Below are 12,577 nucleotides of genomic sequence, written 5' to 3' on the forward strand. Positions count from 1 at the left end.
AGAAAACAACAAGTCAAACCACGGACGGCATGGGGTTGTGAGCAACGGGATGCGGGACGCAGAGTGACCAAAAATCAAGGTTCGGGTCCCCCAGTAGCTTTGCCAGCCGGCAAACGGTGTCATGGAAAGGCGCGAGCGAAGCAGCGCAGCGTCAGAAAAGGGTATGCGGCCCAGCGGTTTCGGTCGAATTTTCAACCACAGGCTGGCTCAGGCCCCCCTGCCCCTCCTCCGCAGTCCACACACCACCTCCACTGCATCATACCGGTTGTCCCACGCCCTCTCGCCCACGCCCAGTACCTTCGCAGGCCTCAAAAAAGTAAAAAGCCTCGCCGTGTCCGCCTGCTGCTCTGAATCCCGTCCTGGTACTGTCCCCTCCCCCTTCTCCTCCTTCCTTCCCTCTCTCTCTGCTCCCTTCTCTCGACCCTGTTGCGAACAATTGGTTCAGTACTCGTCTCGTCCGTCCCCCTCGCCATCGTTCTGTTCTCCTCCCCCTCCTCCGTCGTCGGTCAATTCTGAGTCAATTGTTCCCTCCGTTGATCGGCACCAATTGGTCCTTTTGTGGAGTGTGAAAAGAGTTGAGAGCGAGGAGTCAAGAGTGACAACGTATACCTTACCGGGTGTTTTTGCATAGTCGCCTATTCTCGAGAACACAAATCCGAGCTCGATCGAGGTGTGTGTACTTGGCGGTTCCCCCTCCCCTTCTCTGTCGTTTGCTGGCCGCGTTGCTCTGGAAGACCGCGCCGAGAGGGTGGCCCCCCTCCTCCCTCGCGATTGACTCAGGCGCAAGCTCTTGATTGTCATGCTTCCCTGCCCCCTTTTGGTATTCCTTGGGACAGAGCGAGGGTTTGTGAAAACACGTCGACAACCAAGACAGGCACAGCGAGAGAAATCAAGCAAACAAGAAGGGACACTAGAGAACCCGATCCACTGACCCATTGCCAGTAGTCACGATGTTCTCCGCCGCCGTTATCCGGGCCGGCGCCCGCCGAGCCGTCCCCCGCGTCGTTCGCCGCCAGAACGTCGCCGCCGTCCGCAACCCCTTCCAGCGCCTCAATGCCATCCGCGCCCTCTCGAGCACGAGCTCCCAGTCCGAACTGGCCAACCGCGACCGTACCCGAGCCATCATCATCCGCACCCTGAGCCAGATCGGCAGCCGCCGCGAGGGCCAGCAATACCTCTCATACTTCACCTCCGTCTCCTCCCAAAAGTTCGCCGTTATCAAGGTCGGCGGTGCCATCCTCACCGACTACCTCGACGACCTTTGCGAGAACATCGCCTTCCTCTACGAGGTCGGCCTGTACCCCGTCATCGTCCATGGCGCCGGTCCTCAGCTGAACCGCCTGCTTCAAGAGGCCGGCGTCGAGCCCCAGTTCGAGGAGGGTATCCGCGTGACTGATGGCAAGACCCTGACCGTCGCCCGCAAGCTGTTCCTCCAGGAGAACATGAAGCTCGTCGAGAAGCTTGAGGGCCTTGGCGTCCGCACTCGTCCTCTGACCACCGTCCTGACCGCCGACTACCTTGACAAGGAGAAGTGGAACTTGGTCGGCAAGATCACCAGTGTTGACAAGGGGCCCGTCGAGCTGGCCATTTCCCAGGGCTATGTTCCCATCCTTACCTCCATGGCCGAGACCACCGAGGGCCAGATCCTCAACGTCAACGCCGACGTCGCCGCCGCGGAGCTTGCTCGTGCGCTCGAGCCCCTGAAGATCGTCTACCTCTCCGAGAAGGGCGGTCTCTTTAACGGCGAGACCGGTGACAAGATCTCCCACATCAACCTTGACGAGGAGTACGACCACCTCATGTCGCAGTCTTGGTGCCGCTACGGCACCCGTCTCAAGATCAAGGAGATCAAGGAGCTTCTGGAGACTCTGCCGCGTACCTCGAGTGTCGCCATCATTCACCCCAGCGACTTGCAGAAGGAACTCTTCACTGATTCCGGCGCCGGTACCCTGATCCGCCGTGGAGACAAGATCGCCTTCGCCGACAACATCGCGTCTTTCCCCGACCTCGCTAAGCTGAAGCAGACTCTCATCCGCGACCGCGAGGGCATGGACGCCGAGGCCACCGTCGACCGCTATATCGAGTTCCTCAAGGGAACCCCCTTCAAGGCCTACTACGACGAGCCCCTGAACTGCGTCGCCATCGTCCTGCCCCCCAACGAAGAGCGATCCCACCCGACTCTCGCCACCCTGACCGTCACCAAGGAGGGTTGGTTGAGCAACGTCACGGAGAACGTCTTCCACGCCATCAAGAAGGACCACCCTAAGCTCGTCTGGACCGTCAGCGAGGAGGACGAGAACCTCACCTGGTTCTTCGACAAGGCCGACGGCAGCTTCTCTAGCAAGGGCAACCAGCTTTTCTGGTATGGCATCAACAACCTCCAGGAGCTCGGCGTCTTGACCGACGAGTTCAACGCCCACGGCCGCGCCATGCTTGGCGACTCCAACCTCGAGGCCCGCCTGCGCCGCGCCGCCCAGACCTCGAACCGCAACCTCAACCAGTCCACCACCCCTGCCCAGGCCCGCGGTTTCTCGACCATGGCCCGCCGCCCGACGTGGGCCCCCGCCGCCGCCAGCTTGTCCGGCAAGCGTACGTTCGCCACGTACACCACCACCAACCCCAACCCTCCCCTGGGCAAGAAGAACGCCTCCAACGACGTCCCTTCGCGCGTCGCCCTGATCGGTGCCCGTGGCTACACCGGCCAGGCCCTCATCGAGATGCTCAACGCCCACCCCAACATGGACCTCCGCCACGTCTCATCTCGTGAGCTTGCCGGCCAGAAGCTCGAGGGCTACACCAAGCGCGATGTTACCTACGAGAACCTGAGCCCTGATCAGGTCACCGAGCTCGAGAAGAATGGCGCCATCGACTGCTGGGTCATGGCCCTCCCCAACGGTGTCTGCAAGCCCTACATCGAGGCCATCAACGAGGCCCGCAAGGGCAGCGCTGACCACCGCAGCGTCATCGTCGACCTGTCGGCCGACTACCGCTTCGACAACACCTGGACGTACGGTCTTCCCGAGCTGACGGGCCGTTCCGAGATCTACAAGGCCGACAAGATTTCCAACCCCGGCTGCTACGCGACCGCTGCGCAGCTCGGCATTGCGCCCTTGGTCGAGCACCTCGGCGGCTCTCCCTCCGTCTTCGGCATCTCCGGCTACTCGGGCGCCGGCACCAAGCCCTCGCCCAAGAACGACGTCAACCTGCTCAAGGACAACCTGATGCCCTACAGCTTGACGGACCACATCCACGAGCGCGAGATCAGCGCCAAGCTCGGCGCCGACGTCGCCTTCTCGCCGCACGTCGCCTCGTGGTTCCGCGGCATCCAGGCCACCATCCACATCCCCCTTAACAAGACCATCACCTCGCGCGACATCCGCCAGATCTACCAGGACCGCTACGCCGGCGAGAAGCTCGTCAAGGTCGTCGGCGAGCCCCCGCTTGTCAAGAACATCATGAACAAGCACGGTGTTGAAATTGGCGGCTTCGCGGTCCACAGCAGCGGCAGGCGCGTTGTTGTTTGCGCCACCATTGACAACCTGCTCAAGGGTGCGGCGACTCAGTGTCTTCGTAAGTTTCTCCTCTCTAATTCCGTGTTGTGACTTGCGTTCCTTTCTTTCCAGCTCCCGATTCCGATCTGTCTCTACTTTCCACACGCACCAGCTAACGACCGTACAGAGAACATGAACCTCGCCCTCGGCTACGCTGAATACGAGGGCATTCCTACCATGTAGAAAGGGACAGGGGCGACCAATACTTTCAGGACGAATTAGATTCACAAGGGCTCGGCGCGGACACTCAATCTTATGGAGTCAAAACCGGTTCAAAAAGCATTTCCCCCGTTTGTTCACTTTCCTTTCGTCATCGGTAGTTCTCTGCTTTTTTTTCTTTTTTTGTGATTTCCCACTACTGTCGCCCATATGTTCCTTGTGCAACCACAACGGATCCTCTTTTTTTTCATGTTTTTTTTTTTGGTTTGATGTTCCCAGTCCCTTCGGATGGCCACTATGGCGGTTCATCGGGGACGCGTTTCTCCGCTGGGAAGACGTGGGGTTTGTGTATGCTTGTATATACCGGGTACGAGCTCAAGAAGTAATTACACAGATGCAAAGCACGATGCTCGCCATTTTCGAATTTATTGTGGGTGATCTTTGTATGGGGCTCTCTTGAGAGGCATCGGGAGTCATTTTGAGTCAATGGGCCAACGCCTGCATAGGTGTCTGGCAATTGGCATGCTATTCAGTCTCAGGGGGGGCTTTTTAATGATGTTTTACAACGTCATCTTGCAAGTGTCATGACGAAGAACCGACAACCATGATAGGCACGGTAGATACAGCCAGGAGTCGATGGATAACATGGTGTGGGCATATTCAAACTTGGGTCTATGTGGGCATGAGGGTGGTGCACCGCGTCTTCCCTCACCGTCGCTGGTCTAGTTCGACAAATATACCGACAAGCCTTATCGACCGGTCGTGGACGACAGAAGGAAATACTTGCCATCGGTTTACGGATGGCAAGAGCCGCGTGGCCCGTCTCCTAGCAAAGTTCCAAAAGGCGGAAGAGTCCCCCCCCGTCATTCAGTTTAGCACGGCACCCCATTTTTGCGATGATTAAAGATGAGTATTCCTAGAAGCACTCTTATTTGGAAGGATATTGAACACCCCTCGCTCACCAGAGCCCCAAGGAAAAAAGAACACAAAAAAGAAGTGAGAAGGATATGTGACAAACGCCCGCGCTGCCCAGCTTACAGATACGCGACCGCTAAACAAACAAGGATCCCGAGCATGGCGGGACGGACAGATACGCTGAGGACTCTCGCGCTCGAGTCAGCCGGGACGAAGACGGCCGTCGGCTTGACGCCGTCGGTGAAAGGGGCGTTTGCGGCCTGCACAGCGCCCTCAAAGGCGGGCGTTCCGGCGCCGGGGTTCAACCGAGGCGAAGCTGGGTTGAGGACACTTTTTATCATTCAAACATTTCAAGAGTCAGCCCCGACGGTCCCACGGTGAACAGCTGCAGCGGTGGCAGCATCAGAAAGACGACTTACCTGTCGACGACGTGCATGACGCCGTCGGTGGTGATGATGTCGGCGATGGTGATCCGGGCCGAGTTAGCGTACAGGAGGCCGTCGAGCTTCCGGAGCGTGACCTTCTCGCCCATGAGGGTCTTGTAGCCCATCTTGAGTGTGATGCCCGGGCTGAAGCGGACCTGGTTCATGAGGACGTGGTACTCGAGGATCCGGGCGAGGTCGGCGGGCTCCATGGAGGCGACCGTGGCGCCGATGGCCTGGAAGGCGGCGTTGGTCGGCGCGAGCACGGTGGCGGCCTGCAGCGAGTCGACGCCGTCGGCGAGGCCCGCGCGCTTCAGGGCGCCCGCCATGCTCGTCAGGCCCGTGTCCATGGCCGTCTCGGCCGGGGTGCCGGGGAAGGTCAGGACCGTGTCGAGGACGTGGAGGACGCCGCCGGCGTAGGTGATGTCGGGCTTGGTGACGACGCTCAGCTGCTTGTAGCCGCTGAAGACGCGGGCCTGCTCGCCCTTGCGGAGGAGCTCGACCTTTTGGTTGCCCGTGACGTTGGCGGCGGGCGTCTCGAGCAGCGTGTGGGCGAACTTGGAGTTCTCGGGGAACATGGCGGCCATGGTCTTGCCCGTGACGACGTGGTAGAGGAGCAGGTCGGTGAGGAAGGTGACGTTGGTGGCGGCCCTCTGGGCGAAGGTCGGGTCGGCCTGCATCGCCTTGGCGAAGGCGTCGTTGGAGGGTGCGAGGATGGTGGTGTCGACAGCTTTGGTGATGGTCTGGCCGACGGCCGGGACCGTCGCCAGGAGGGCTGGGTGGTCGTTAGCAAGGCCATAGTCTGAGAAGAAGAAGGGAATGATGGTGTTTCTTTTGTATACTTACCGGAGAATGTGCTTAGACTGTCACTGTTCGCCTTGAGGACGGCGTCGAGAGGTTGGGCCGCCGCCGCCAGTGCAGCGAAGGCGAGCGGGATGAGGCTAGTCAGCTGCATGGTTGCGGTAGCAGACGAAGAGAAAAGCGGGAAACCAGCCCCGGGGGGGACAAAAAAGAAGGACTAAGACAAGGACGAGAGCGAGAAGTAGAGATGAGGACTGGTCAAGGCTTCCCAGGAACAACAGTGCTGGGTCCCATGGCGAGGGGATCTGTTCAATATACTTATACCGACGACCCGACCCCCCTCCCCCTGGGCCTGGGAGGGTCTGAGGGTCCGGGTGCCGGGTCCCAACGCTCGTCCAGGTCGGACGGTTTACCTCCCCGGCATGCAACCATGTCCCGCAAGCTTTAACTTGGCGATAGGGCTGCCAAAATAAGCATAGGAGGGTGGTGGGGGCCAGGAGTGGATGGCGGTTTGTGATCTGATGCGCTTCATCTTTAGGTCTTCACTTTCCCCCCTCCCTCCCCTCCACCCCAAGTCTTGCCTGGCGTGCGCGGCGTGAAAAGGAGCCCAAGACGACCAAGACGAACATGCGAACATGGGCGGGAGGCGGGCCCTCGACTAGCATTGGGGAGCCGTGGTTGCGAGGAGAAGGACCCGTCGCTGTCTCGCTACCCTTGCGGTTGACGGACGGGAAACGCAAGGCGGGGGAATATGGGATATCACTGCGGCGGACCACACAACCGACACGGGCGAATCAGAGTTTGTCTGAGATGGCTGAAAGTAGTCGGCCAGTTCGGCCGGGGAGACAACCGTAGAGAGTGCGCGACCAGTGTGTGTGTGTGTGTGTGTGTGTGTGCATATGTGTGTGTGAAAATGTGTGTGTTTGTGCGTGTGTTTATGTGCGTATGTGTTTATGTGTTTGCCTGTAAGTGTGAGCGTGTGTTTATGTGTCTGTATGTGTGTGTGTTTATGTGTGTGTGTATATGTGTGTGTGTGGGAGATCGACAAAGACGGGTAAGTAGAGGCCCGCGGGAGAACGATGAAACATGCCTCAGAGAACAGGTGGAAACGTATCCATGCGGGAGTGTGAGGGGCCGCCTCCCAGGCTTCTCAGAAAATTGGAAAAAGTTATTTCGGAGGGAGGAGGGACCTGCGCGGTGCGTCTGAAAATCACGCCGTTGCAGAAAGCCGCATTCGTCGAAGAGGGGTTAGGATTAAAGGAGCCCGACCAAACTTGACAATGATGATTATGTCGTCGATTCGACCACGGGCTACTTCGCGTGGGGAACGACGGAGGATGGAAGAACCGGGCGACGATTTGAGGTAGCAGAGTCGTGTTATGATAAAAAAAACCCCAGAGCGAGATGAAGCGGCGGCTGCTATGGTTGAGATAAGTCTCGGCAATACACTGAAATGGTGAAGGGGAAGAAGGGGAAGAAGGCGATGAAGGTATTCGCGGATGCATCCATTGCATACCTAGGTACTTAGGTACATGGGTACATGGGCGGCGTGCCGGGTGGAGACCGGCATGAGCTCGGTCGGAGCGGGTCCCGTTTCTGAGGAAGCCAAATTGGTGAGAGCTGAGAGGAGAGCGGGAAGGAATGCTGAGTCAGCTCACATGAGTTGCTTCTGCGCGTTTGTATGCCGCCTGCAGGGAGCATCTCCCCGCCGCCTCAACAGTCCCATCTTCTGCACGATATGCGATGCACTCCAGATTCCAGTTGACCGAGCGCACGGTTGTTGCGAAAGCACAGCGGCTCGCCCAAGAAAACGGCTTAACATGTCTGTCCTCTGTTTGCTACCAGGATCGGCGTCCCCACTCTACTGTCGCACAGGCAGGATGTCTGTCGACCAGTGCCAGGCGTCGGTGTCTATCTACAACTAATATTCCCCAATAGTATCAGGTTCTCAAAGCGATTGCCCTGCACGGAGTGTTCTCGGCTTGACGAGTTCTGCAACTAAATTTGATCGTCCCTGGTGCCCCAGCCTCCCTCGACAGGGGGGGCTTCGCGTCAGAAATACAGCAGTAGGACCATCCGCAATGTCGATCGTGGGCCAAGGAACACGACGAACCATAAATAACCGGCGACCCGACGCGGACGGAGATCATCGGAGTGGGACTGTGGCCCTCAGCCTGGTCGTCCATGTACATGTACATCTTGTTTTTGGTCACGCCGTCTATTTACATTTATAGATGCGAGATTCTTTCCCCCTTGAGACAGGCTTCGAGTGAGGATCTCTGCCTTCGGCGCCCCTTGCGTGGTCAGTGTCTCGTTTCCCCTTTGGCCCATTGCGTCTCCTTCCCTCTCTACTCTCCGACATCTGCCACACTCACGATGCCCAGGACACCGGGACTCTTCGTTGTCGGCTTCTCGTTGCATCCCCACGGGGTTTCCTGGGCTCGTCCGCATTTCTGCAAAGCGTCGCCGTAGTGTCGCAACGCACTCGAAACCCACCAAGGCCTTGGCTGTGCTATCGGAGGACGAAGACCACAGGCTCCTAGTGCGTGTTAGGTGTTCTCTCCCCAAGACTGTCACGACTTTAGACCCGTCGCCTCTGCAGAAGCCACACTTTGCACTCACCAAGTTCGATCTTTGTGTTTCTTGGGCTTTTAACTCATGAACCACGACGGCCAGGGAATCGTGGTCAACGGGGGCAGCGGTCCGAACGGTCACGTGACTGCTTCTCACTCGTCTCATGCGAATTGGCTTTCGGGAGATCCATCATCCAGGTGAATCCCGGCATCACCTCGCAGAGTCACAATGCCTTACCCAACAAACAACCACCAACGCGTCGCCCCCTCTTTGCTGTGAAACGCTGTCTAGCCACACATGCCGCTCTCTGAATCCTTGCCAGTTCTCGCAGAAAGTCGAAACCCCCCATAGAAAACCACATCGCCGTCGCCATCAATAGCTGAGCAAGTGCCACAATCCGCCTGGCTGCGCCACACTCGTAGTATCTCGAAACACGTCATCCGCCTTGCCGCTCATCCCACTCACTCACTCGCTCACTCACTCACTCACTGACTCTCTGCCCCCCTTGTCTACGCCGCAGTCGTATTGCGCGTTCCCATAGCAGAGTCGTTTGCCTCTCGTTGGGGCGCAATATTAAGGTTCAACCCTCGGCGGTGATGAGCCGCTGTCCGTAATCGGGAACTCTCCCATTCTCTTCTCTTTTTCTTTTCTCGTGCCGTACACTGTAAACCTTTCCTCTTGGAAAGTGCTCGCCGAACTCTCCGGCAGCTTCCTTCACCTTGAACCTGCATTGCCAAGAGCCTCAAAGATGGACGCCACGCAGGAACGGGAACGCCATACGACCAATTCCATTGCGGAGCAGGAGCTCTTCTTCCCTCAGTCGTCGTCGTCGTCGTCGTCGGGTCCTCACGGCCAAGGCCAGCAGCCTCAGTCTGGGCATCACTCACAGCCTCGATGGTATGGGAACATGGACAACGACTCGCCTATCGAACCCAGGAGCGGTGTCCCCGCTGTCAATATCATCCCGGCCACCCCCACGACCATCCGCTCCAACAGCGTACGCTCCAACGCTTCGTACCCAGAGTATGTTGAGCACAAACAGCAGGTATCGGGCGCCCTTCCCGAGGTGGAGGAAGAAGACAACATCTATGACCCGCCAACACCCAAGAGCCGGTCACCACCGCCTCTTGAGTCCAGGATTCCGGCCCACAACAGGGCATCTACCTTTGACGAGCAGGACAAGTCCAATGCGGACGATGAATACTACGTCTCTCCCATGACCGAGCCTGCCGTGCCTCATTACGACACGGGCTTTGCTCAACCAAATGGCCAGGTTTCTTCACCCGATAAGGGCAAAGCCACTGAGACAGACACGGAGCAATATTACGACGCGGCGTACTCTCATGATGATGGTCAACCCTCCTCGTTCAGCTACGGCGAGGCGGCCGAGGCGCACCCGGAGCTTCATGTCTTGCACCAAAACACAGGACACACAGGGTACAATGATCCTCCTTCAACATTCGACAGAGACAAAGCTACCGGAGATCTCCCAGAGCCCGTCATTGCACACCACCAAAACACAGTGCCCTCAGACTACAATGATGGTCCCTCGTCCCTCGACAAGGGTAAAGCCGCCGAGGCCTACCAGGACCGTGATGAACAGCCTCCCTTGCCAGGCCCAAGGCCCGTTTCCACAGAAATACCCGATTACTACGCCCAAGAACGTGGAGGCTACGGCGTAGATCCCGCGGTTCAAGAGCAGGAGGACCGCGACTATGCAATGGCACTGGCACTCCAGGAGGAAGAGGATGAAGATGCACAGGCGCCTCCCCTCCCGCAAAGGCCTGCCCAGCCTGCGTGGAGCAGCAACGGGCCTCTCTCCTCCAACCCATTCTCGTCCCCCGAGGACGAGGACCGCGCTTTCGCCGAACGTCTCCAAGCAGAGGAATCCGGACAGGCGCCGCCTCTGCCAGCCCGGCCTCATCCCAAAGCCGTCGCAGAGCTCCTCGCCCAGAACCAAATGTCACCTCCGTTCTCCAGAACACCCTCGATCGAGGGCATCGCGCCACCTCCCAAGCGCCAAGGGTCCGACTTTGGCAACGACGACCCGGCACACCCCATCCATTACACGCGGGACCCTCACAAGCTCATTACGTACCTGGTCCCTTTCCCGAAGCCGTGGCTGGGGGCCAAGGCGCCCTCGGATGCCATCCCGACGCGCTTCCTTATTTACACGCCCCCGCCGCCGCCATTGCAGGCGCCGCCGGAGGGCGTCAAGGAGAGCGTTACGCACAAAGTGCAGCGCAAGTGGCAGAACGAGGTCCGTCAGGCCAAGATGACCGATGCCAAGACGACGAGCTGGGCGGGGTTCAAGGCCAAGTGCACGCGCGGCGTAGACAAGGCCATGCAGTACACCACCACGAGCAACCTGGATTACCTTGCGCGAGTTACGCCTCCGGCCAAGCCGCCTTCGGCCCTGACGCGCAGGCTGTCGCTCAAGGTCAAGGGGAAGAAGGACAAGAAAGACAAGGCGGTGGCGGCGGCGACCGAAGGCGACGAGAAAGATGGTAAGAAAGACGTTGACGAGAATAAGGGCGAGGCGTCCGAGAACAAGGATGATACGGAGAGGCTCCTGGGCGGCGGCGACGAGGAGAAGAAGGGACACGAAGACAAATCGCTCGAAGGGAAGAAGACGAGTGAGGAGAAGCTCGCCGAGGAGCAGCAACAGGGCGACAGGGACGAGGAGGACTATTTCAGGTCCCAGGAGAGGGATGAAGAGCACGACGAACTGGTGGAGGACGACCCGGCACATGCGTCGCACGAGACGAAGAAGACAGTCGGGGTGGAGGAGATTGTGTTTGTGTACTCGCCGTCGATGAACATGACGCCCGAGGCCATGAGGGAGGAGTTCATCAACTCGATGATGCGGACAAAGTCCAAGGCGCAGCGGGACGCCATCATCGCGACGGGTCTGCTGCCCGTCTCGCTGGCCATCGACCTCGTCATGATTGCCGTGTCAGGGCTCTTTGAAGTGAATGGTCAGTCACCTTGTCCCCCCCCCCCCCCCCTTCCCCCTGTTCTCCGAACCTTGAGTTTGATGTGTGACTAACATGGCACAACAGCCGTATGGGCCTACTTCACGATCAAGGGCTCCAAGACGGCGCGGTCCGTCACGAAGCGGCTCGCGTCGTCGTCCAAGAAGCCCGAGTCCATCGACCCGGAAAAGTCCGAGGCCGAGATGGCCAAGGAGGACAAGCTGCAGCTCAGCTTCAGGCCAGCCACCCGCATCGACGTGCTCGCGCGATACCTCGAGGCCGAGTGTCACCGCCTCGACTCGCGGATGTTCCCCCGCTACACCTCGTCACCAACGGAAGTGTGAGTTTCTTCTTCTTCTTTTTTTTTTTTTTTCATTCTTTTTTTTTTCCACCCCTTATAATTTTTTCACCTTTTATTGCTTGTTCCAGAACTTTGAGCGATGACTTACTGACTGACATGTGATTCCAGTGAGTGCCTGGAGGCCATCGGTTGGTCGCCCGCCCTGACGCGTGGGCAGAAGAACTGGGAGGACGAGGCGTGGGAGACGAGCGACGTCAAGGAGGACCTGCGGGTGGTGATGCACAAGGCGGCCAAGGAGTGGCGCAAGTGGTGCAACCGGTACGAGAAGAGCCCGGAGAAGAGCCTGGCCAAGTGAGGGTGTGTCGTCGGGGAGGGAAGACAGCGAGCTACTAAGGATAAATGCAATATTTCACGCATATGGGGTCGGTGTTCGTTTCTGTTTGCAATCGTGAATGCTGGAACCGTACCACGAGACTTACACCAGGGCGCAACCGTAGTAGTCGTCGAGCGAGCGAGCAAGCGAGCAAAAGAATATGAGAATCATCACGTTACTGCATGTCAGCAAGGAGACGAGACACACCCTAGCCACTTGGCTCACAGGAGACGCGCCTTGGCTGACGAAACCTCTGCTCAGGTTTCCGGTTCACTCAAGACCAAAAGGCACAGCTTCTTAGCTAGACTCGGCGGGTCACTCACTCACAAATCCGGCCCGGCTCCGAGCATCCCCGCGATCCGGAACGGGAAGACAAAGCCGTTTCGTTGCCCGGCAAAAAAAGAAGAAGAAAACGAACCAGCGCCCCCCTGTTTGTCCCGCTGCCCGTCCTTCCTCACCTTTCCACCCCCCCTCTTCCCCCCTCACCAAATCTGCCGAGGAGCTTT

The 12,577-nt window shown here is 58.5% G+C and overlaps 3 protein-coding genes across 3 annotated transcripts; 2 read left to right on the top strand and 1 right to left on the bottom strand.

Annotated features, from left to right (window-relative positions):
• Window positions 1–253: 253 nt before the first annotated feature.
• Window positions 254–4,075, top strand: CDEST_07846 (Putative semialdehyde dehydrogenase, NAD-binding, aspartate/glutamate/uridylate kinase). Its single transcript, XM_062924005.1, has 3 exons — window positions 254–670; window positions 946–3,570; window positions 3,679–4,075. The coding sequence occupies exons 2-3, from the start codon at window positions 951–953 to the stop codon at window positions 3,732–3,734; spliced, it is 2,676 nt and encodes an 891-aa protein (XP_062780056.1). The 5' UTR covers window positions 254–670; window positions 946–950; the 3' UTR covers window positions 3,735–4,075.
• Window positions 4,076–4,682: 607 nt separating this feature from the next.
• On the bottom strand, window positions 4,683–6,414 carry CDEST_07847 (Putative FAS1 domain-containing protein). The gene is made up of 3 exons (XM_062924006.1): window positions 5,894–6,414; window positions 5,045–5,822; window positions 4,683–4,955 (listed from the first exon to the last, which is right to left on the bottom strand). The coding sequence occupies exons 1-3, from the start codon at window positions 6,000–6,002 to the stop codon at window positions 4,745–4,747; spliced, it is 1,098 nt and encodes a 365-aa protein (XP_062780057.1). The 5' UTR covers window positions 6,003–6,414; the 3' UTR covers window positions 4,683–4,744.
• Window positions 6,415–7,591: 1,177 nt separating this feature from the next.
• CDEST_07848 (uncharacterized protein) lies at window positions 7,592–12,206 on the top strand. Its single transcript, XM_062924007.1, has 3 exons — window positions 7,592–11,400; window positions 11,485–11,737; window positions 11,867–12,206. Exons 1-3 carry the CDS (start codon window positions 9,171–9,173, stop codon window positions 12,051–12,053), a joined length of 2,670 nt encoding a protein of 889 aa, XP_062780058.1. The 5' UTR covers window positions 7,592–9,170; the 3' UTR covers window positions 12,054–12,206.
• Window positions 12,207–12,577: the final 371 nt, after the last annotated feature.

The sequence above is a fragment of the Colletotrichum destructivum genome, chromosome 5 (genome assembly GCF_034447905.1).
Source record: "Colletotrichum destructivum chromosome 5, complete sequence".
In the NCBI taxonomy this organism is placed as follows: Eukaryota; Fungi; Ascomycota; class Sordariomycetes; order Glomerellales; family Glomerellaceae; genus Colletotrichum; species Colletotrichum destructivum.